The sequence below is a fragment of the Salmo salar genome, chromosome ssa18, assembly GCF_905237065.1.
Source record: "Salmo salar chromosome ssa18, Ssal_v3.1, whole genome shotgun sequence".
Classification (NCBI taxonomy): domain Eukaryota; kingdom Metazoa; phylum Chordata; class Actinopteri; order Salmoniformes; family Salmonidae; genus Salmo; species Salmo salar.
In genome coordinates, this window is record NC_059459.1 from 28,016,602 (window position 1) to 28,041,013 (window position 24,412).

General features: G+C 41.2%; 1 protein-coding gene across 1 annotated transcript in view; it reads left to right on the forward strand.

Moving 5' to 3' along the window:
• Nucleotides 1-10,191: 10,191 nt before the first annotated feature.
• Nucleotides 10,192-24,412, forward strand: part of LOC106577169 (zinc finger CCHC domain-containing protein 24) — a 70,601-nt gene continuing 56,380 nt past the window's right edge. Inside the window, exon 1 of the mRNA XM_014154985.2 lies at nucleotides 10,192-10,733. Coding sequence (XP_014010460.1) covers nucleotides 10,497-10,733 — 237 coding nt within the window. The 5' untranslated portion in view covers nucleotides 10,192-10,496. The remainder of the gene's footprint in view (nucleotides 10,734-24,412) is intronic.

Consider the following 24,412-nt stretch of genomic DNA (forward strand, 5'->3'; position numbering starts at 1 on the left):
ATGATCAGTCTATAATTTTAATGGTAAGTTTATTTGAACAGTGAGAGACAGAATAACAACAACAAAAAATCCAGAAAAACACATGTCAAAAATGTTATAAATTGATTTGCATTTTAATGAGGGAAATAAGTATTTGACCCCTCTGCAAAACATGACTTTGTACTTGGTGGCAAAACCCTTGTTGGCAATCAGCGAGGTCAGACGTTTCTTGTAGTTGGCCACCAGGTTTGCACACATCTCAGGAGGGATTTTGTCCCACTCCTCTTTGCAGTTCTTCTCCAAGTCATAAAGGTTTCGAGGCTGATGTTTGGCAACTCGAACCTTCAGCTCCCTCCACAGATTTTCTATGGGATTAAGGTCTGGAGACTGGCTAGGCCACTCCAGGACCTTAATGTGCTTCTTCTTGAGCCACTCCTTTGTTGACTTGGCTGTGTGTTTTGGGTCATTGTCATGCTGGAATACCCATCCACGACCCATTTTCAATGCCCTGGCTGAGGGAAGGAGGTTCTCACCCAAGATTTGACGGTACATGGCCCCATCCATCGTCCCTTTGATGCGGTGAAGTTGTCCTGTCCCCTTAGCAGAAAAACAACTCCAAAGCATAATGTTTCCACCTCCATGTTTGACGGTGGGGATGGTGTTCTTGAGGTCATAGGCAGCATTCCTCCTCCTCCAAACACGGCGAGTTGAGTTGATGCCAAAGAGCTCCATTTTGGTCTCATCTGACCACAACACTTTCATCCAGTTGTCCTCTGAATCATTCAGATGTTCATTGGCAAACTTCAGACGGGCATGTATATGTGCTTTCTTGAGCAGGGAGGGGGACCTTGCGGGCGCTGCAGGATTTCAGTCCTTCACGGTGTAGTGTGTTACCAATTGTTTTCCTGGTGACTATGGTCCCAGCTGCCTTGAGATCATTGACAAGATCCTCCCGTGTAGTTCTGGGCTGATTCCTCACCGTTCTCATGATCATTGCAACTCCACGAGGTGAGATCTTGCATGGAGCCCCAGGCCGAGGGAGATTGACAGTTCTTTTGTGTTTCTTCCATTTGCGAATAATCACACCAACTTGTCACCTTCTCACCAAGCTGCTTGGCGATGGTCTTGTAGCCCATTCCAGCCTTGTGTAGGTCTACAATCTTGTCCCTGACATCCTTGGAGAGCTCTTTGGTCTTGGCCATGGTGGAGCGTTTGGAATTTGATTGATTGATTGCTTCTGTGGACAGGTGTCTTTTATACAGGTAACAAGCTGAGATTAGGAGCACTCCCTTTAAGAGTGTGATCCTAATCTCAGCTCGTTACCTGTATAAAAGACACCTGGGAGCCAGAAATCTTTCTGATTGAGAGGGGGTCAAATACTTATTTCCCTCATTAAAATGCAAATCAATTTATAACATTTTTGACATGCATTTTTCTGGATTTTTTTGTTGTTATTCTGTCTCTCACTGTTCAAATAAACCTACCATTAAAATTATAGACTGATCCTTTCTTTGTCAGTGGGCAAACGTACAAAATCAGCAGTGGATCAAATACTTTTTCCCTCACTGTATATACAAGGATAGGAGAACACACTACTGGTGAAGAGTGCTGATGGAGCATTTCCTGAAACACGTGAAGGGATAAAATCTGTGAAGGGATAAAGTGAAGTGAAGGGATAAAATCTGTAATTCTCCTTAAATTTCATATAACTATTAGAACCAAGAGACAATCGTTTTGTTCCGAGGGACACAATTCGGCTAACATGTCTCAGGCAGGACTATTCTCTTATAAGTGAACAGGGCCTCTAGGTGGCTGACAGCCAATGGAAAAGTGGACAAGGCCCATTTCTACCTGAGCATGTGTGCTAGGGTCAACCACAGGGAGCAGTTTATTACTGATATTAAAACTGAGGTCATAAAAAATATATTATATTATATCATGGCATACTTGTTGAATACTAGTTTCTGATTGGCTGTATTTGTCACATGCGCCGAATACAACAGACCTTACCGTGAAATGCTTACTTACAAACCCTTAACCAACAATGTAGTTTTAAGAAAATAGAGTAAAGAAAATATTTACTAAATAAACTAAACATTTGTGTGTGTGTGTTATTTCCCTATATTGCATGGCAATATGAAGTAACAAGATCATATCCCGTGTGTCTCAGTTGGTAGAGCATGGAATTTGCAATGCCAGGGTTGTGGGTTTGGGGACCAGTTACAGACATTTAAAAAAGTATATGGATCAACTCACTACTGTAAATTCCTCTGGATAAGACTGTCTGCTAAATGACAACAAAAACATTTAAATTGTATTTTCACGGTTACATTGGTTAACGACTGATATGATTTATATATTGTATAAATATATGATATTTTATAAATAAGTATAATGTTATCTTTGTCTATTGTCTTAATAACAGTTGATTTTCAATCCCATGTCCACTTACCTTCACTACTTTTCCTTCGGCAGCATCGTGGGCCGCTATAATGTCACTGATGTTCCATCTGTCTCAGGATACCCCTTCACCACCCAAGGAATACCCAGCCTGCAACACTTCAGAGTTCTAGTGTCAGGAGCCTCTATTGAGTGTTTTTTGTAATAACCGACTACTTCCAAAATCATCACTATCATCAATTGATAGAGACCATAAAGTAGACATACACCAACATTCCTCAGGTCAGGTCAACTTCAACAATAATAGTGATACCAGTTACCAGGAAAGGAACCAGTTACCAGGATATGAAATAAGAACACCAGTGATGTACAGTAGTTTGTGGAAGCAGGCTATTTCTGATTGTCTCATCATTACTGACAACTACCTATTCTGCATTCCTGAGTTGTAAGAGTTGCATCGATCTTACCTGGAGTGACAGATAGGTAGAACCATTGTATCATGGTATCTGATATCTGAGTCCTCTGGCTCCAGATCAGTCATGGTCACAGTGATGGTTCGCTGGTTGATGTCAGAGATTAAGGCTTTACCACAGTTCTTAGGATGGTCATTGCGCACAACAAAGGAGGAACTATCAAAATGATCTCCTTTACACTGGTATTTCACATGGTTTAAGTATTTCTGATCAGAGGATGGTGATGGAGACTCCTGTCTTCACAGACGCAGACACACCAGCTGTAGATGCAACAGTAACTCATAGGCCGGCAGATTACGATATTGAGTTGTTTCATTTTACCATCCAAAGGGAACGTATGCTGTCGGCTATACATTTGCATCCCCTGTAGAACGGTTTGTACCTAAAACATTTTCCATTCAGGCTGCAAAGGTGCCGATTTCCTCCTTAATGTAATTTAATGGCGAGAAGGCGGAAAAGAACGGGGAAAATATGCATACCGGCTGCATACTGTAAGTTCCCTTTGGACGGTGCGATGAAATGACTCAATATCTCCATATGCCGGCCTTTGAGCTAACACTGTGAAATTGTGAAAATAATGATGATGCCTTTTAGTGTAAGAGCTGTTTGAAAAGACTGCTTGAAATTTCACCCTGTTTTGGTGGGATAGATTTTTGGGCTGCCTGGTGACATCACTGGGCGGTAAATGAGTAGATAGACGAATAAGTAAGAAAGTTCCAAACTTCTCTGCGAATAACAACTAGTTTTCAATTTTCCCCTCCACACTCAGACCACTCCCAGATAGTCCTAGGAAAATTCTTGCTTGAGAAACTATTTTTGTTTCTTTTTTTACAATTTTAATTGAAAACAATCACAGCAAGGTACTATTACCCAGAAATGGTTTCATATTGAGCTAAAAAAACGGCTACATTGGGCCTTTAATCACTTAATAGGAACATATTACTCTTACCTAAGAGTCTGAAAAAGATGAGGAAGAGGAGGGAGAGGGACAGTAAGAGATGAGGAGCCATGTGTGGGTATGTGTCTGAGTGTAAATGTGTCAAGGACCAAGGCACCAAAGAGAATAACTGTATTGCTGGCCGCCCATTGTCTACTTAGACATCCCTGTTTCTAACTCTCTTCCTGCTGCTGTTGGTGTAAACATGCCTCCCTCAGTGGCAGACAGACTATTACATTCTGTATATGAACTCGTTTTTACCCAATGCACTTAATCATTGCTGAGCTGTGGCCCTCTGCTGGAACATAGTAATCATTACAAACAGATAAATGACTGCAGAATTGTCATGCAACACATTTAGCCATAGGGTCTTAGTACTAGACTCAGATGCTCAGCTCACACTGCAGAGATGGAGTCGACAGACAGACCCTCAGATCAAAACCATGGTTTGTGGTTCATGGTTCAGAACACAACACAGTGGGAAAAATTACACAACAGCTGCCCATCACTTGTTTTGGTATAGAACTGAGGGATGCGGTTTGGGAAATGTAACCAGTCTCAATATCCTTGACAGAGCTCTATATGCAAGGAATGACAGTCCATGACATCCAAGAGGTAGTTGTTACCATGATTTGAAGTTATACATTGTTTATTTACAGAATCGTAATGGAGTAATAGCACCATATATTTTGGGTTATTATAAAGACAGACAGTTGTGCTAACCTTATAAGTCATTTAAAAGTTAGATTATTCAAAAAGCAATGGGTAAATAGATATAAATAATTTAAATAACCATTGAATATTTTCCCAAATCCCAAAATGTAGCTTTAATGTGGTTCTAATACATTTTTACAAGACATTACCTCCCACATTTAAACCACACAGTAGACTACAACATAATAGAACAGAGAAACAACAAACAACTCTGGTCGTAGGTGTTGGTCACAGTTTGATCACCCTGTTGCAGGAGAACATTCCTGCAATGCCAGAAATGTAAAATTTGTATTGTATTTGAGGTTTTAAAAGGCTTCTGAAGTTTGTAATTTTCCACTTTGAAATTTCAGACTTGATTTCCCCTTAACGAAAAATGTATCAACCCCTACAAAAATGTGCATTAATTATAATCCACATAATAATTCCCTTTTCCTGTTATTGCAGGATTATTTTCCTGCTACAGCAAACTGGCTCAAATTAAGATTCTACATCTGTGTTTCCCAACATCTGTGGTTTTGAGTTGTATTCTACATAGGGTTACAAAATCCAGAAACGTTTAATAAATTCCCCGGTTTTCCAGCTTATTCCCTTCTGATTTCGGGAATCCTCCAATTGACAAGCACATCTGTGGAAAATCATTACAACCTCATGACAGGATTCATAAAAGGAAGCTAGAAACAAAAAAAGGTTGATTGTAACGATTGTAACAATGAACAGTGATACTCCCTCCTTTTACGCCAGTCACTTCCTGTTGGTCCACATAGAGTTCTGGAGTAACTGAACACAGAGGTACAGACACTAAAGAAAGAAGTCAGCAGCAAACATGGTAATGTTATTAAAATAATAAATGAACACAGAACTGATTTTTTCTTCTCCGTATTTTCACATTGGCTAATTTCATGGCCTGAGTCAGAAATTATGGAGATGGAGCTGTAAAAAACAAATAAAAAACAAGTGACCCAAGGGGAAAGGGTTTTGGAGCAGAGGGCAGCAGATATAACACGAATGAAGTGATCATCAGAAAGCCCAGCAGACTGCCTACGGTGCTTTAAGGATAGATTAAGGACACACAGATAATAGAGGGGTCTTTCTGGGGTGGTTTAAAGTTGTGACAGAAGCATATTGGAGGCAGATATACTGTATATGTTGGGACATGGGGGAGGGAGAGAGCTGACGGGAGTTTCATATACGATGTGTTACGAATTATTATATGTTACGAATTTGTAAAATGTCCAATATCTTAAGAATTTGCAAAACATATGATATGTTACAAATTCTAGCTAGGTGGCTAGGTGGCTACCGTTAGTTAGCTTGCTAACATTAGCTGGGTTAGGATTAAGGTTAGGTTTAAATTCAGGAGTTAGGCTAAAGGGTTAAGTTTAGGGTTAGGGTAAGGGTTAGCTAAAAGGGTTAAGGTTAGGGTTAGAGTTCGGAGAAGTGTTAGCTAACATGCTAAGTAGTTGTAAAGTAGCTAAAAAGTAGTAAGTAGTTAAAAAGTTGCTAATTAGCTCAAATGTTAAAGTTGTCTGTGATGAGATTAGAACTCGTAACCTTTGGGTGTGATTGCATGTACAGTTGAAGTCAGAAGTTTACATACACCTTAGCCAAATACAATTAAACTCAGTTTTTCACATTTCCTGACATTTAATCCTAGTAAAAATGCCCTGTTTTAGGTCAGTTAGGATCACCACTTTATTTTAAGAATGTGAAATGTCAGAATAATAGTAGAGAGAATGATTTATTTCAGCTTTTATTTATTTCATCACATTTCTAGTGGGTCAGAAGTTTACATACACTCAATTTGTATTTGTTGCATTGCCTTTCAATTGTTTAACTTGGGTCAAACGTTTCGGGTAGCCTTCCACAAGCTTCACAATAGGTTGGGTGAATTTTGGCCCATTCCTCCTGACAGAGCTGGTGTAACTGAGTCAGGTTAGTAGGCCTCCTTGCTCGCACATGCTTTTCAGTTCTGCCCACAAATGTTCTATGGGATTGAGGTCAGGGCTTTGTGATGGCCACTCCAATACCTTGACTTTGATGTCCTTAAGCCATTTTGCCACAACTTTGGAAGTATGCTTGGGGTCATTGTCCATTTGGAAGACCCATTTGTGACCAAGCTTTAACTTCTTGACTGATGTCTTGAGATGTTGCTTCAATATATCCACATCATTTTTGTTCCTCATGATGCCATCTATTTTGTGAAGTGCACCAGTCCCTCCTGCAGCAAAGCACCCTCACAACATGATGCTGCCACCCCCGTGCTTCACGGTTGGGATGGTGTTCTTCGGCTTGCAAGCCTCCCCCTTTTTCCTCCAAACTTAACGATGGTCATTATGGCCAAACAGTTCTATGTTTGTTTCATCAGACCAGAGGACATTTCTCCAAAAAGTTCGATCTTTGTCCCCATGTGCAGTTGCAAACCATAGTCTGGCTTTTTTTATGGTGGTTTTGGAGCAGTGGCTTCTTCCTTGCTGAGCGGCCTTTCAGGTTATGTCGATATAGGACTCGTTTTACTGTGGATATAGACACTTTTGTACCTGTTTCCTCCAGCATCTTCACAAGGTTCTTTGCTGTTGTTCTGTGATTGATTTGCACTTTTCGCACCAAAGTACCTTCAGCTCTTGGAGACAGAACGTGTCTCCTTCCTGAGCGGTATGACGGCTGCGTGGTCCCATGGTGTTTATACTTGCGTGCTATTGTTTGTACAGATGAACGTGGTACCTTCAGACGTTTGGAAATTGCTCCCAAGGATGAACCAGACTTGTGGGGGTCTACAATTTGTTTTCTGAGGTCTTGGCTGATTTCTTATGATTTTCCCATGATGTCAAGGAAAGAGGCACTGAGTTTGAAGGTAGGCCTTGAAATACATCCACAGGTACACCTCCAATTGACTCAAATGATGTCAGTTAGCCTATCAGAAGCTTCTAAAGCCATGACATCATTTTCTGGAATTTTCCAAGCTGTTTAAAGGCACAGTCAACTTAGTGTATGCAAACTTCTGACCCACTGGAATTGTGATACAGTGAATTATAAGTGAAATAATCTGTCTGTAAACAATTGTTGGAAAAATTCCTTGTGTCATGCACAAAGTAGATGTCCTAACCGACTTGCCAAAACTATAGTTTGTTAACAAGACATTTGTGGAGTGGTTGAAAAATTAGTTTTAATGACTCAAACCTAAGTGTATGTAAACTTCCGACTTGAACTGTACATTTACTCTCTGAATCCATGATTGGTTTATGTCCCATCTTTAATAGACCTACAGATTAATTAAGAAAGATTAAGATTATTCTGTGATTCAGCCATTAGAATAAAACACTGAAGATATGTGAGATAGGCCTAACAACTTTTGTCCATAGAGTGGCAATGACTTGCCTAGGTAAATAAAGGTAACAAAAAAATGTCATAAACCCTCAAAGTGTCAGAATCTGGGGGAAATGGCAGCCATATTGGTCAGGGAGAAATCCATACCAGTCTAATTGGAATTAATAGTAGAGGCATAATCTTGATTTCACTGATGCAGTAGAATAAAAGTAAGACATGTAATATACCACAACTTATAGAATTATTGTCAACCTAAAATATTGTTATTTCATTATGAATACACTTTATCCAGGTTTTATAACAATTGCATGTATAAATAACCTATAAAAGATATGTAAATAGACCATAAGTGTCTCAATTTTTGTTTTCTGGAAAGCTGTGAATGCTATTATATCATACAATATCAGTAGGCTACATGTTGCATTTACAACTTGTCTAAATCCTATCATCACCTGATTTCAGCCAGTGTGGCTGTGGATTGACTCCTTTATTTGAATGGAAGGTTGGCATATTGGCAGTTCATTTTAAAAACTGTCTGGTTAGCTAGACAAACATACAGTGCAGATAAATTATTCACATTCATTATTTTACACAAAATCTTATCACAACATTGACAAACCATAGTTGACCAACTCTGTGATCAAAATGACTTACCTTTATACCATCATAAGAAGATTCATGTCCATTCTAGCGTTCTAATTCTATGGTTTTGTCTTCCTGTCTTATACTATGATCCTCCAGTATTTTTCTTTACAGCTCCTCTGCCGCTCAAGAATAAGGGCCAATAGGGGAAATTGAGTTAGGCCTACCTGCAGTTTATCCCCGGTGACGCCACAAGAGGGAGTGAGAGGATGTGCAACTCTTGTCAGGGGGAGGTTTTGCCATGAATGGGAATTCAGCGCAATAACGTAAGACAAGCTCTTTAAGGCAGTGTGAATTTATTGGTTTTCCTTTAACTATTTTGGCTATTTATTCATCACAAATTATTTTATAAAATGTGCTTATGTTATATTGTGTTAACACTTACAGCAGCTTCATCATCATTTGTTATTATTAATATAACTCGTTAGTGCCACTGTTGACTAGGTCTATCAGTAGGCCTATAATTTCTTCCAATTGTACTACTCAACAGTTGATTTTTTTATCACAGATATTTCCTCTAGCCTGTTAGGACTTGAACAGATGAACAGTCAAACAGGATAATTGAAAGCCAGTAACAAAAAAAATCTAGGCACACAAAGCTGTATCCCTATGCTGTGGGATACCTGTTCAGAACATGATTGTGTATAAAACTGCTTGGGGTAGAACTCTAGCTCAGAACACTCCACTAGTAGGCTTCAAGCTTATGGTTCCAAGGCAGGCACACAACCGTGGGGGGATAGAGAGCAAATGTTGTCAGAAGCCTGGGAATCTCACCTCTGTCTATAGCTGAATAAACACAACCATTTGTTTACCCCTTCTTCCCTAAGATTAGGCCTAATTGGGGTGAGTGTGATCGGAGTGACACAACACCAAGCATCAGCTATTAAACCCAATGTTTATCTTTCACAGTTTCTAAATAATCTCTTCTTTTTTTTGGACCTCACATGTAATCCAGGCATGTACATATAATTTATATGGTTGTTCGTGAATGTTGGCAAAACTTAGACCTGTTATAAATTATTTCATTAATGAATAAGTCAAGGTATAATCGCATTCCATAGTGAATGTGTTCTGAATAATTCACGATGAAATTACTGTACCTTTTCGCAGAATGTGTTTAAAGTTGGAAGGTATATCCATAGTCAGTTGGAAGGTATATCCATAGTCAGTTGGAAGGTATATCCATAGTCAGTTGGAAGGTATATCCATAGTCACTACTTCCAGTCTGTGGTAGCACTGCGCCCGTTTTGCGGGACTGAATAGCTAACAGACAGGTTTGAAGCACAGACAGGTGTGCTTGCAAAGCGAGAAGGGTGTAAAAGGCCTAGACCACATACAAAATCTCAGCAACTCATTTGCATCAATTAATATTCATCAGTAGGCCTATAAACCAATGAAGTTCCTGGTTAAATATGAAATAATGAACCAGGCAACAAATCACCTGAAGGAAAAGGTAGGCCTAAATAATTATTAACATTCATTAAAAACCTAACTTTATTGTTTTGATACATTTTAAAATATATATATTTTCACAATATCAAAAGTCAACAGTGAACCCTCAGAGATTCAATAGGTATCAGGTCATCAAGGTAGAGAGCGAGAGAGAGAGAAAAAAAGTTTTGTGTTTAGCCTAGTGAATTAAAACCCTGATTCGCCGGCGTGCGTCATGACGCACCCCTGTGTGAGTTGCAGATCCAATGAGGCTCCGGGTGGCTGCTCCACTGCAAATAAAGGGAGATAACGGGCCGTGAGTAGCGGCTGAAAACGTTTTATACTGACATGTTAGAGCAATGACTTTTGCGTAACCGCGTTAAATCTGGGACTAGGCTCCCAGCACGAGGATGATATAGGGTTCTTACGGGAAGAGGAACAAGAAACGATTGCCACGGCCCGGTGGGGAAAAGAAAACGGCGAATCCGTTGAAGTTTAGAAAGAGAGAGTGAGCGACAGAGTGAGCAGGATTCTCAAAATTGAAAGCAATCCAAAAACATAGCTGCGGTGGAAGAGCGAGTGTACCCATTTGAAAGATGAGCTTGATGTCTGCCATAGACACCAGTGCCTCCGTGTACCAGCCTGCACAGCTACTGAATTGGGTATATCTCTCTTTGCAAGACACTCACCAGACCAGCGCTTTTGACGCCTTTAGACCCGAACCCAACTCTTCCCACCCGGAGCTGAACTACTGCAAGACTCCTACTGCGGACCTGAGTTCGTCCCTCAACTCCAACTATCTCAACAACTTTTTTCAGCTCCAGCGGAATGAGGTTAGAGACGGATCGTTCTGTCTGTAATTATTTTCCTTTATTATGGAATTATATTACCATTATGTTATTGCCACGTTAACTAAATAGCGTATTATAGGCTACGATCTGTTTGTATTTGCATACATCCCATAGTATGTCGAGCGCTGTTTTGCAAAACGTTTGATGGTGTGTGTGCAACATTTGGTATTCTGGTAGCCTACACATAACCATGGATATTTCGTATATCGACAATATAAAGACGTGCTCATTAACTTTTCAGACCTATTAGGACAATATCTGTTTCCACCATAGCCTATTCTAACAGCGAGAAAGTTTAGAGAATTCAACATGCACAAGTTTAGCATAACTGGTTTATATTGAGTTATTAGTCTAGTATGGCAGGTAGGCCTAATTGATTAGTGGGCAAAAGAACACAGACACTGGACAGAGGAACTCTGCCTAGAAGGCCAGCATCCCAGAGTCGCCTCTTCACTGTTGACTTTGAGACTGGTGTTTTGTGGGTACTATTTAATGAAGCTGCCAGTTGAGGACTTGTTAGGGGTCTGTTTCTCAAACTAGACACTCTAATGTACTTGTCCTCTTGCACTGTTGTGCACCGGGGCCTCCCACTGCTCTTTCTATTCTGGTTAGAGCCAGTTTGCGCTGTTCTACATCGATGAAGATCTCGTACTACGATCTCGTACTAAGATCTCGTACTACAGCGTAGTACGAGATCTTCAGTTTCTTGGCAATTTCTCACATGGAATAGCCTTCATTTCTCAGAACAAGAATAGACTGATGAGTTTCAGAAGAAAGTTCTTTGTTTCTGGCCATTTTGAGCCTGTAATCGAACCCACAAATGCTGATGCTCCAGATACGCAACTAGTCTAAAGAAGGCTAGTTTTATTGCTTCTTTAATCAGCACCACAGCTTTCAGCTGTGCTAACATAATTGCAAAAGGGTTTTCTAATGATCAATTAGCCTTTTGAAATGATGAACTTGGATTAGCTAACACAACGTGCCATTGGAACACAGGAGTGATGGTTGTTGATAATGGGCCTCAGTACGCCTATGTAGATATTCCATAAAAAAATCTGCCGTTTCCAGCTACAATAGTCATTTACAACATTAACAGTATTTACACTGTATTTCAGATCAATTTGATGTTATTTTAATGGACAAAAATGTTGCCTTTCTTTCTAAAACAAGGACATTTCTAAGGTACCCCATCTTTTGAACAATAGTGTATATTTATTATTATGTTTTAATTGTCTGACTGTTTAGGCTGTTTTAAAGGCAAGGCCAGTCTCCAGCCTGCCACATGTAGGAGCAGGATGCGTCTGGGTCTTGGGTCTGCATTAGGGTGAATATTTTCCTGGTATTTTACAAATGTTTCATCCCGAGAATAAATCACTTTTCTCCCGGGTGTCCCGGTATTTCCCGCCAAAACCGGAAGTGTCATTCAAAAGCATTATAAAGCTTATAAATAGGCCTATGTCTGGATTTTACTAGAGCTTTTATCGAAGATTCAAGTCTGATGAAACCTTAGCCTGATTAAATACATTTTATGAGCCCTACATTAAAAGACATTTAATAAGCCCAAGCCCAAAAAAATCACAAATGATTGTGTGGTTATCCAATACTGTACTGTATTATACTGTATTATATGGACTGGAATTATGCATCTCGTTCAAACCATGATAAAGCAGGAGAGAACATGCGATTCTGGTGCAGCACATGCGGCTTTCAAAGTTACAATTATAGGCTAGCGAATTAGATAAAATAAATCATAATATGTCCCCTAATGTTATTAACCTACCTCCTCTTTCTCTCTCTAGTGTTGCTGATTCCTTCCTTGCTTTCAACAGTTAAATGAAATGAGTTTGGTTGTCCTTACCTTCATCATTCTAATTGCATACTTGAATAATATAAGACTATGATCCAAGGTATGATCCAAGATGGCGTAGCAGTCAGACGTCTTTGTCCTTCTAGAACACAACGGACTGTTAGCTTACAAGGCCCATTGAATACATTCCGAAGCTACTAGCTAGCAGTCAGCTATCCTTTGCTAGCGGTCATCAGCTACCTTTATCCCGGACAATTCTCGCCAGTCTGTACAGCGCGACTCAAACCAGAGCTAGTCGGACTTATTCTTCTCCATATCTCCGGATTCCTACTGCAATCTCTGAACCTTCTCACCTTCCGACCTTCGCAGCTAACGTCCCCTGAATGCTAGCTGTCTAGAGCACAATGGACTGTTAGCTTACGAGGCCCATCGAATACATTCCGAAGCTACTAGCTAGCAGTCAGCTATCCTTTGCTAGTGGTCATCAGCTACCTTTATCCTGGACAACTCTCGCCAGTCTGTACAGCGCGACTCAAACTAGAGCTAGTCAGACTTATTCTTCTCCATATCACCGGATTCCTACCGCAAGCTCTGAACCTATTTTTTATATATATATATATATATATATATATATATATATATATATATATATATATATATATATATATATTTTATTTTTTCCCACCTAGAATTATAGCAGCTAACGTCCCTGAACGCACAGCCGCTAATCCGCGGCCTTCTAGCTATCTAAAGCACATTGGACTGCTGGCTTAAGAGGCCTTTCGGACATATTTCTTTGGCCACTATACATATTTTGCCAATTGGCCTGGTTTACCACACGGAGCCCTGCTGATCCGTCCGCTGATGTAACTGCACGAGGAGGCCACAACAGACTTTCCTCCATCACGTCGCCCCTCTAAGGCCTTTCTGTTAGCCTGCTAGCTCGCCGCTAGCTGCCTGAAGCCACGCACTGGACTCTTATGATCACCCGGCTACGCATGCCTCTCCCTAACGTCACCATGCCTTGTCCATTGCTGTTTTGGTTTGTAATTATTGTTTTATTTCACTGTAGAGCCTCTAGCACTGCTTCAAAATGCCTCGGCTAACAATTTAGTTCCACCTCCCACACACGCAGTGACATCACCTGGTTTAAATGCTATTTCTAGAGACAATATCTCTTTCATTATCACTATATCCACAGGTTTACCCCCACTGTATTCACATCCTACTATACCTTTGTCTGTACATTATGCCTTGAATATATTCTACCGTGCCCAGAAATCTGCTCCTTTTACTCTCTGTTCTGAATGTGCTAGACGTCCAGTTCTGTTAGCCTTTAGCCGTACCCTTAACCTACTCCTCCTCTGTTCCTCTGGTGATGTAGAGGTTAATCCAGGCCCTGCAGTGTCTAGCTCCACTCCCATCCCCCAGGCTCTCTCATTTGTTGACTTCTGCAACCGTAAAAGCCTTGGTTTCATGCATGTCAACATTAGAAGCCTCCTCTCTAAGTTTGTTTTATTCACTGCCTTAGCACATTCCACCAATCCGGATGTCCTAGCCGTGTCTGAATCCTGGCTTAGGAAGACTGCCAAAAACCTTGACATTTCCATCCCTAACTATAACATTTCCCGACAAGATAGAACTGCCAAAGGGGGCGGTGTTACAATCTACTGCAAAGATAACCTGCAGAGTTCTGTCTTACTATCCAGGTCTGTACCCAAACAATTCGAGCTCTTACTTCTAAAAATGAATCTTTCCAGAAACAAGTCTCTCACCGTTGCCGCTTGCTATAGACCACCCTCTGCCCCCAGCTGTGCCCTCGACACCATATGTGATTTGATTGCCCCCCATCTATCTTCTGAGCTCGTGCTGCTAGGTGACCTAAACTGGGATATGCTTAAAACCCCGGCCATCCTACAATCTAAGCTTGATGCCCTCAATCTCACACAACTTATCAATGAACCTACCAGATATAACCCCAAATCCGTAAACACGGGCACCCTCACAGATATCATCCTAACTAACTCGCCCTCCAAATACACATCTGCTGTTTTCAACCAAGATCTCAGCGATCACTGCCTCATTGCCTGCATCTGTAATGGGTCTGCGATCAAACGACCACCCCTCATCACTGTCAAACGCTCCCTAAAACACTTCTGCGAGCAGGCCTTTCTAATCGACCTGGCCGGGGTATCCTGGAATGACATCGACCTCATCCCGACAGTAGAGGATGCCTGGTTGTTCTTTAAAAGTGCCTTCCTCACCATCTGAAATAAGCATGCCACATTCAAAAAATGTAGAACCAGGAATAGATATAGCCCTTGGTTCACTGCAGACCTGTCTGCCCTTGACCAGCACAAAAACATCCTGTGGCGTTCTGCATTAGCATCGAATAGCCCCCGTGATATGCAACTTTTCAGGGAAGTTAGGAACCAATATACACAGGCAGTTAGGAAAGCTAAGGCTAGCTTTTTTAAACAGAAATTTGCATCCTGCAGTACAAACTCCAAAAAGTTCTGGGACACTGTAAAGTCCATGGAGAATAAGAGCACCTCCTCCCAGCTACCCACTGCTCTGAGGCTAGGAAACACTGTTACAACCGATAAATCCACTATAATTGAGAATTTCAATAAGCATTTCTCTACGGCTGGCCATGCTTTCCACCTGGCTACCCCTACCCCGGTCAACTGCCCGGCACCCTCCACAGCAACCCGCCCAAGCCCCCACCATATCTCCTTCACCCATATCCAGATAGCTGATGTTCTGTTAGAGCTGCAAAATCTGGACCCCTACAAATCAGCCGGCCTAGACAATCTGGACCCTCTCTTTCTAAAATTAGCTGCCGAAATTGTTGCAACCCCTATTACTAGCCTGTTCAACCTCTCTTTCGTATCGTCTGAGATTCCCAAAGATTGGAAAGCTGCCGCGGTCATCCCCCTCTTCAAAGGGGGAGACACTCTAGACCCAAACTGCTAGAGACCTATATCTATCCTACCCTGCTTCTCTAAGGTCTTCGAAAGCCAAGTTAACAAACAGATTACCGACCATTTTGAATCACACCGTACCTTCTCCGCTATGCAATCTGGTTTCAGAGCCGGTCATGGGTGCACCTCAGGCACGCTCAAGGTCCTTAACGATATCATAACCGCCATCGATAAGAGACATTACTGTGCAGCTGTATTCATCGACCTGGCCAAGGCTTTCGACTCTGTCAATCACCACATTCTTATTGGCAGACTCAACAGCCTTGGTTTCTCAAATGACTGCCTCGCCTGGTTCACCAACTACTTCTCTGATAGAGTTCAGTGTGTCAAATCGGAGGGCCTGTTGTCCGGACCTCTGGCAGTCTCTATGGGGTGCCACAGGGTTCAATTCTTGGGCCGACTCTCTTCTCTGTATACATCAATGATGTCGCTCTTGCTGCTGGTGATTCTCTGATCCACCTCTACGCAGACGACACCATTCTGTATACTTCTGGCCCTTCTTTGGACACTGTGTTAACTAACCTCCAGACCAGCTTCAATGCCATACAACTCTCCTTCTGTGGCCTCCAACTGCTCTTAAACGCAAATAAAACTAAATGCATGCTATTCAACCGATCATTGCCCGCACCTGCCCGCCCATCCAGCATCACTACTCTGGACGGCTCTGACTTAGAATACGTGGATAACTACAAATACCTGGGTGTCTGGCTAGACTGTAAACTCTCCTTCCAGACTCATATTAAGCATCTCCAATCCAAAATTAAATCTAGAATCGGCTTCCTATTCTGCAACAAAGCATCCTTCACTCATGCTGCCAAACATACCCTCGTAAAACTGACCATCCTACCGATCCTCGACTTCGGCGATGTCATCTATAAAATAGCCTCCAACACTCTACACAACAAACTGGATGCAGTCTATCACAGTGCCATCCGTTTTGTCACCAAAGCCCCATACACTACCCACCATTGCGACCTATACGCTCTCGTGGCTGGCCCTCACTTCATACTCGTCGCCAAACCCACTGGCTACAGGTTATCTACAAGTCTCTGCTAGGTAAAGCCCCGCCTTATCTCAGCTCGCTGGTCACCATAGCAGCACCCACTCGTAGCACGCGCTCCAGCAGGTATATCTCACTGGTCACCCCCAAAGCACATTCCTCCTTTGGTCGCCTTTCCTTCCAGTTCTCTGCTGCCAATGACTGGAACGAACTGCAAAAATCTCTGAAGCTGGAGATTCCCATCTCCCTCACTAGCTTTAAGCACCAGCTGTCAGAGCAGCTCACAGATCACTGCACCTGTTCATAGCCCATCTGTATACAGCCCATCTATCTACCTCATCCCCATACTGTATCTATTTATTTATTCTGCTCCTTTTGCACCCCAGTATCTCTACTTGCACATCCATCTTTTGCACATCTACCATTCCAGTGTTTAATTGCCATATTGTAATTACTTTGCCACCATGGCCTATTTATTGCCTTAATTCTCTTATTTTACCTAATTTGCACTCACTGTATATAGATTTTTTGTTTTCTTTTTTTCTACTGTATTATTGACTGTATGTTTTGTTCATTCCATGTGTAACTGTGTTGTATGTGTCTAACTACTATGCTTTATCTTGGCCAGGTTGCAGTTGCAAATGAGAACTTGTTCTCAACTAGCCTACCTGGTTAAATAAAGGTGAAATAAATAAAAAAACTAGAATGAGATGCAGAAGGCTTTCTCTTCTCCACAAGGATTGAATAGTTATGGGTCTGAATTAATGGCCTACCGTCGTCACACTACCCATGAGTTCTATTGGCAAGTGTATTTAACATTAAACAAACAAGAGCTTGCCTCCCCCTTTGAATAGTCTATTGGTATAAGAAATGCTAAACAAAATAATGTCCAGCAAGCTATTCTAGTCTAGCTTTTCCTGCAAGGGACTCCAAGAGCTAAGGATACTTTTTTACAGAGAGGCCAGCGGAGCACACGTCATGCATATTGCACAAGAGACAGAGGCTATAAGTTAGAAGCTTATTATGCATAACCCATCATTCATTACTTAAATATAAGGCTAATACTTCTTTGGATGTTATTACCTGAAAGAGGTAGGCTAGGACATCTACAGTGGCAAGAAAAAGTATGTGAACCCTTTGGAATTACCTGGATTTCTGCCTAAATTAGTCATCAAATTTGATCTGATATTCATCTTAGCCACAGCAATAGACAAACACAGTGTGCTTAAACTAATAACACACACATTTTTGTATTATTGTATTTTTCTATATTGAATACACAATTTAAGTATTCACAGTGTAGGTTGTAAAAGGTATGTATAAGGGCACAAGGCGAGACCCAGATGCAGACACAGGAGACATGATTAGAGTCCAAGGTGTTTATTAACAATCCAAAAGAGGTAGGCAAGAGAATGGTCGTGGACAGGCAAAAGGTCAAAACCAGTTCAGAGTTCCAGAGGTACAGAACGGCAGGCAGGCTCGAGGTCAGGGCAGGCAGAATGGTCAGGCAGGCGGGAATGGAGTCCGGAAAACAGGCAAAGGTCAAAACCGGGAGGACTAGTAGAAGAGAATAGAAAAGCAGGAGCACGAGAAAAACCAAGCTGGTTGACTTGAACATACAATACAAACTGGCACAGAGAGACAGGAAACACAGGGATAAATACACCAGGGAAAATAAGCGACACCTGGAGGGGGTGGAGACAATCACAAGGACAGGTGAAACAGATCAGGGTGTGATAGTATGTGAACCCCTAGGCTAATGCCTTTTCCAGAAGCTAATTAGAGTCAGGAGTCAGCTAACCTTGAGTCCAATCAATAAGACGAGTTTGGAGATGTTGGTTAGATCTGCCCTGCCCTATAAAATGTGAGTTTGCTATTCACAAGAAGCATTGCCTGACGTGAACCATGCCTCGAACAAAATAGATCTCAGGTGACCTAAGATTCGGAATTGTAGACTTGCATAAATCTGGAAAGGGTTACAAAAGTATCTCGAAAAGCCTTGATGTTCATCAGTCCACGGTAAGACAAATTGTCTATAAATGGAGAAAGTTCAGCCCTGTTGCTACTCTCCCTAGGAGTGGCCGTCCTGCAAAGATAACTGCAAGAGCACCGTGCAGAATGCTCAATGAGGTTAAGAAGAATCCTAGAGTGTCAGCTAAAGACTTACCGAAATCTCTGGAACATGCTAACATCTCTGTTGACGAGTCTAAGATATGTAAAACACTAAACAAGAATGGTGATCATGGGAGGACAACATGGAAGAAGCCATTACTGCCCCCCAAAAAACATTGCTGCACGTCTGAAGTTTGCAAAAGATCACCTGGATGTTCCACAGCGCTTCTGGCAAAATATTGTGTGGACAGATTAAGTTAAGTTGAGTTGTTTGGAAGGAACACACAACACTATGTGTGGAGAAAAAAAGGCACAGCACACCAACATCAAAACCTCACCCCAACTGTAAAGTATGGTGGAGGGAGCATCATGGTTTGGGGCTGCTCAGGGCCTGGACAGCTTGCTATCATCAACTGAAAAATTAATTCCCAAGTTTATCAAGACATTTTGCAGGAGAATGTAAGGCTATCTGTCCGCCAATTGAAGCTCAACAGAAGTTGGGTGATGCAACAGGACAACAACCCAAGAGGCTCAGCGGTCTAAGGCACTGCATCTCAGTGCTAGAGGTGTCACTACAGACACCATGGTTTCAATCCAGGCAGTATCACAACCGGCCGTGATTGGGAGTCCCATAGGGCGGCGCACAATTGGCCCAGCGTCGTCTGGGTTTGGCCAGTGTAGGCCATCATTGTAAATAAGAATTTGTTCTTAACTGACTTGCCTAGTTAAATAAAGGTTTAAAAAATTGCTAACACAGAGTAAGTGTTAGCTAATATGCTAACTAGCTCACAAGTAGTAAGAAGTGGCTAATTAGCTAAAATGCTGAAGTTGTCTGTGATGAGATTTGAACACTCAACCTCTCATTGCAAGGGGTTGGTAAAAATGCTGTATCTGTGTTCACAAGAAATGGCATGATTATTTGGTCCCAGAGAAATGGGAGTCTCATTCAAGACCATGATTGTAATTTGACAAAAATAGTTCAAAATGTCCAGTATTTTTGTGTTCATATTTCAGAAGATTCTTTAGACATACAGAATGGTGAAAATAGGCACGCTGAGGGGCCAATAGAGAGCCGCTCTACAACTGATCACTAACCTAACAGGTTGACTAGAGAGCCACTCTACAACTGATCACTAACCTAACAGGTTGACTAGAGAGCCACTCTACAACTGATCACTAACCTAACAGGTTGACTAGAGAGCCACTCTACAACTGATCACTAACCTAACAGGTTGACTAGAGAGCCACTCTACAACTGATCACTAACCCAAACACGTCTCTAATAGATACAAAGTCAAAATATATTACAACTTCCCCCGGTCTCTCCTTATTAATACCGACTTGGCACATTTGACATCAGTTCAATGTCTAGTATTGATTTAAATTTGGTTGAGTGGTCAACTAACGTGAATTCAACTTCAAAACAACCAAAAATGTCACCCTGTCATTGAATTTAGGTTAAAAAAAAGACGAAATTCCCTTAAGTTGACGACTTTTTGCAAATCCAATAAGTTTTTCACATTAATTCATTGTCATCGCATTACATTTTTTGGTTGAAATGACGTGGAAACAACGTTGATTCAACCAGTTTTTGCCCAGTGGGTAGTGAGTGTGCTACTTTCAAACAATTTCCCCCACTCTTCCTTAGCAGCAATTCAAGGAAATTCTGACAAGCGCAACAAAGTTTGAGGATATTTTTCAAGGAAAATAAAGGACAGTAATGTTACAAGTAAAGTAGGAAAGCCCAGCTTTCAATAGGCGATATGAAAGGAGTGTGGCAATTTGGCCTGAAGAAGCGGTTTTATGCGCTACCTGAATGGGAGCTGATAATTATTTGTTTGTCACTCCGCTGGTTTTGTCTGGTAAGAAGTTACGAGTCCTCATTTTCTGAGACCGAGTCAAGGCCGAGTAAAAATGTATCTTAGACCGAAACACTCAATATGTGGTCTCGAGACTGACCGGTCTCGAGTATTACAACACTGGGGTAACCTCCCACTGGGCACTTACGTCAATTCAACGTCTATTCCACATTGGTTAAACGTAATTTCATTGAAATGACAAGGAAACAACGTCTATTCAACCAGTGTGTGCCCAGTGGGATACTTCTACCCGACAGGTTTGACTAGTTGTTTTACACTAAATTACTAGGATCAATTTCCCCCGACTCTTGCAAAAAGATCAGGTTGTGGAAACAAAAAACGAGACTTGTTAACACACTTTCTATATGGAGAGAGAGCATGTTGATTAAATTGCAAATCCTAAAAGTTGTTTGAATGTGTATTACGATGATCTCAAGTGTTGAAGACTAAACTCACACTGGATTTTAGAGAGAGAGAGGGAAAGTTTTAGGTGTCCCTGTTCATTTCAGAACTAGGATATGTAGCCTATGAAATGTATTATGATGGTAATCATTAACCATGTTTTATTTTCTGGGCAAATATTCAAATATTTGCTTGAAAGTCTTTCAACAAATAGATGTATTTAATTTTTTTATCTTTTTTTCTTGTCATTTAGCAGATGCTCTTATCCAGAGCGACTCACAGGAGCAATTAGGGTGAAGTGCCTTGCTCAAGGGCACATCGAACCAGCGACTTTTCAGTTACTGAGCCAATACTCTTAACCGCTAGGCTACCTGCCGTCCAGCAATAGAGACTTTTGCAGCCATTTAACATAAACCAGGCCTCTGAAACATGTGTGGTCTTTATACATTAAACCCATTGTGTAATGTCATACGATCCCCCCCTTGAGTAGTGTTGCAAAAACTGAATGTACATGCACACACACATACACACATGCACACATATGCATGCACGTGTGCACATGCATACACACACACAATCTGGAAACAGTTGAAGCAGATTGGGCATGTTTTTCTCAACCTCACTGCAATGCCAAGTACAACAACCCACTCCCGAGGCTTGATCTGTTGGAATGAGTAATGTGTGTTTTTGTCGTTGGTGACGTGACGTTGTCTCATCAAATCAAAATGTGGAAATAAATAAAGGGTTTTGATGTGAGGAAAATGTGTGGTTAAAGTGGTTGTGAACAGAGGCGGGCAGTATTTCTTTTACATCTATATGAAATATATGATACATGATTTCATGTGGAAAATCACATGATTTCACATGAGAAATTATGTTAAAACATGTTTTTAGAACACGTCACATGTGATCACGTTTTCACATGTGTAGTTTCATGTTATCACGTATTGCTTTATATGTTGTCACGTTATCAGATTAACTTCACATACTGTAAGATCAAATGTGATCACATGAAAACGTGTTTTTGGAACAATTCACTTGTGCTCATGTGATTCATGTGGTTTTCCCATAAGGAATATGCCACAGAGTGGCAAGGAGTGGAGTATTGGCACAAATCTGGTCTGGATTCCAGGCTAGTGAATCTGCTCAATATTGAACATTGCAGAAGAGACCGTATTGCTCCTGATCTCCTTGCTTGCAATCCAGTGATAGGCAACTCTAATAACTTAAACCGGCAATCACCAGTATTGAGATAATAACAATAGAAACTCCCTGACCATGTTTCAGTAAAAAGCTGCGGGGTGGGCTGGAGAAATGAGAACTCTCAAATCATAGACAGAACTATGTGGGTACAGACCATCCATGATATCAACATGATAGTTTCAGCAATGTTTTGATATGGTGTTTGTTTTTATTGACTTTGTTTACAAACATTGGCATAAAGCAAGATTCTCTTTTAGGTTCTGATGGACTATGACAGTTGAACTAAGCTCATGAGACATTTATAAGTTATATTTTTCAAGAATCAATGGGTACAAATCATTAATGTATTATGTTGTTAAGTCCAACAGTGGATGTAGCAACTGCTGATTGCCCCTTTAACATACAGTTGAAGTGGGAAGTTTACATACACCTTAGCCAAATACATTTAAACTCAGTTTTTCACAATTCCTGACACTTAATCCTAGTAAAAATGCCCTGTCTTAGGTCAGTTAGGATCACCACTTTATTTTAAGAATGTGAAATGTCAGAATAATAGTAGAGAGAATGATTTATTTCAGCTTTTATTTCTTTCATTACATTCCCTGTGGGTCAGAAGTTTACATACACCCAAATTAGTATTCGGTAGCATTGCCTTTAAATTGTTTAACTTAGGTCAAAAGTTTTGGGTAGCCTTCCACAAGCTTCCCACAATAAGTTGGGTGAATTTTGGCCCATTACTCCTGACAGAGTCAGGTTTATAGGCCTCCTTGCTCGCACACTTTTTCAGTTCTGCCCACAAATTTTCTATGGGATTGAGGTCAGGGCTTTGTGATGGCCACTCCAATACCTTGACTTTGTTGTCCTTAAGCCATTTTGCCACAACTTTGGAAGTATGCTTGGGGTCATTGTCCATTTGGAAGACCCATTTGTGACCAAGCTTTAACTTATTGACTGATGTCTTGAGATGTTGCTTATATATCCACATAATTTTCCTGCCTCATGATGCCATCTATTTTGTAAAGTGCACCAGTCCCTCCTGCAGCAAGCAGCCCCACAACATGATGCTGCCACCCCCGTGCTTCATGGTTGGGATGGTGTTCTTCGGCTTGTAAGCCTCCCCCTTTTTCCTCCAAACATAACGATGGTCATTATGGCTAAACAGTTATATTTTTGTTTCATCAGACCAGAGGACATTTCTCCAAAAAGTACGATCTTTGTCCCCATGTGCAGTTGCAAACCGTAGTCTGGCGGTTTTTTATGGTGGTTTTGGAGCAGTGGCTTCTTCCTTGCTGAGCGGCCTTTCACGTAATGTCGATAAAGGACTCGTTTTACTGTGGATATAGACACTTTTGTACCTGTTTCCTTCAGCATCTTCACAAGGTCCTTTGCTGCTGTTCTGGGATTGATTTGCACTTTTCTCACCAAAGTACATTCATCTCTAGGAGACAGAACGCGTTTCCTTCCTGAGCGGTATGACGCCTGCGTGGTCCCATGGTGTTTATACATGCGTACTATTGTTTGTACAGATGAACGTGGTACCTTCAGACGTTTGGAAATTGCTCCCAAGGATGAATCAGACTGGAGGTCTACAATTTTTTTTCTGAGGTCATGACTGATTTCTTATGATTTTCCCATGATGTCAAGCAAAGAGGCACTGAGTTTGAAGGTAGGCCTTGAAATACATCCACAGGTACACCTCCAATTGACTCAGATGATGTCAGTTAGCCTATCAGAAGCTTCTAAAGCCATGACATCATTTTCTGGAATGTTCCAAGCTGTTTAAAGGCACAGTCAACTTAGTGTATTCTAACTAACTGGAATTGTGATACAGTGAATTATAAGTGAAATAATCTGTCTGTAAACAATTGTTGGAAAAATTCCTTGTGTCATGCACAAAGTAGATGTCCTAACCCTCTTGCCAAAACTATAGTTTGTTAACAAGAAATTTGTGGAGTGGTTGAAAAATGAGTTTTAATGACTCCAACCTAAGTGTATTTAAACTTCCGACTTAGGCTGTATTTGTATTGGAGAAATAGTGTACATCAGATTAAATTAAGTCAATGGTCGTGTGCAAAATCATTCCTGCCTACTATGAGCTCTGTTCAAAAGTAGTGCACTATATAGTGAATAGGATGCCATTCGAGACACAACCTAGTAGATACGCAACCTAGTAGAGACGCAACCTAGCAGAGACGCAACCTAGTAGAAACGCAACCTAGCAGAGACGCAACCTAGTAGAGACGCAACCTAACGGAGACGCAACCTAACGGAGACGCAACCTAACGGAGACGCAA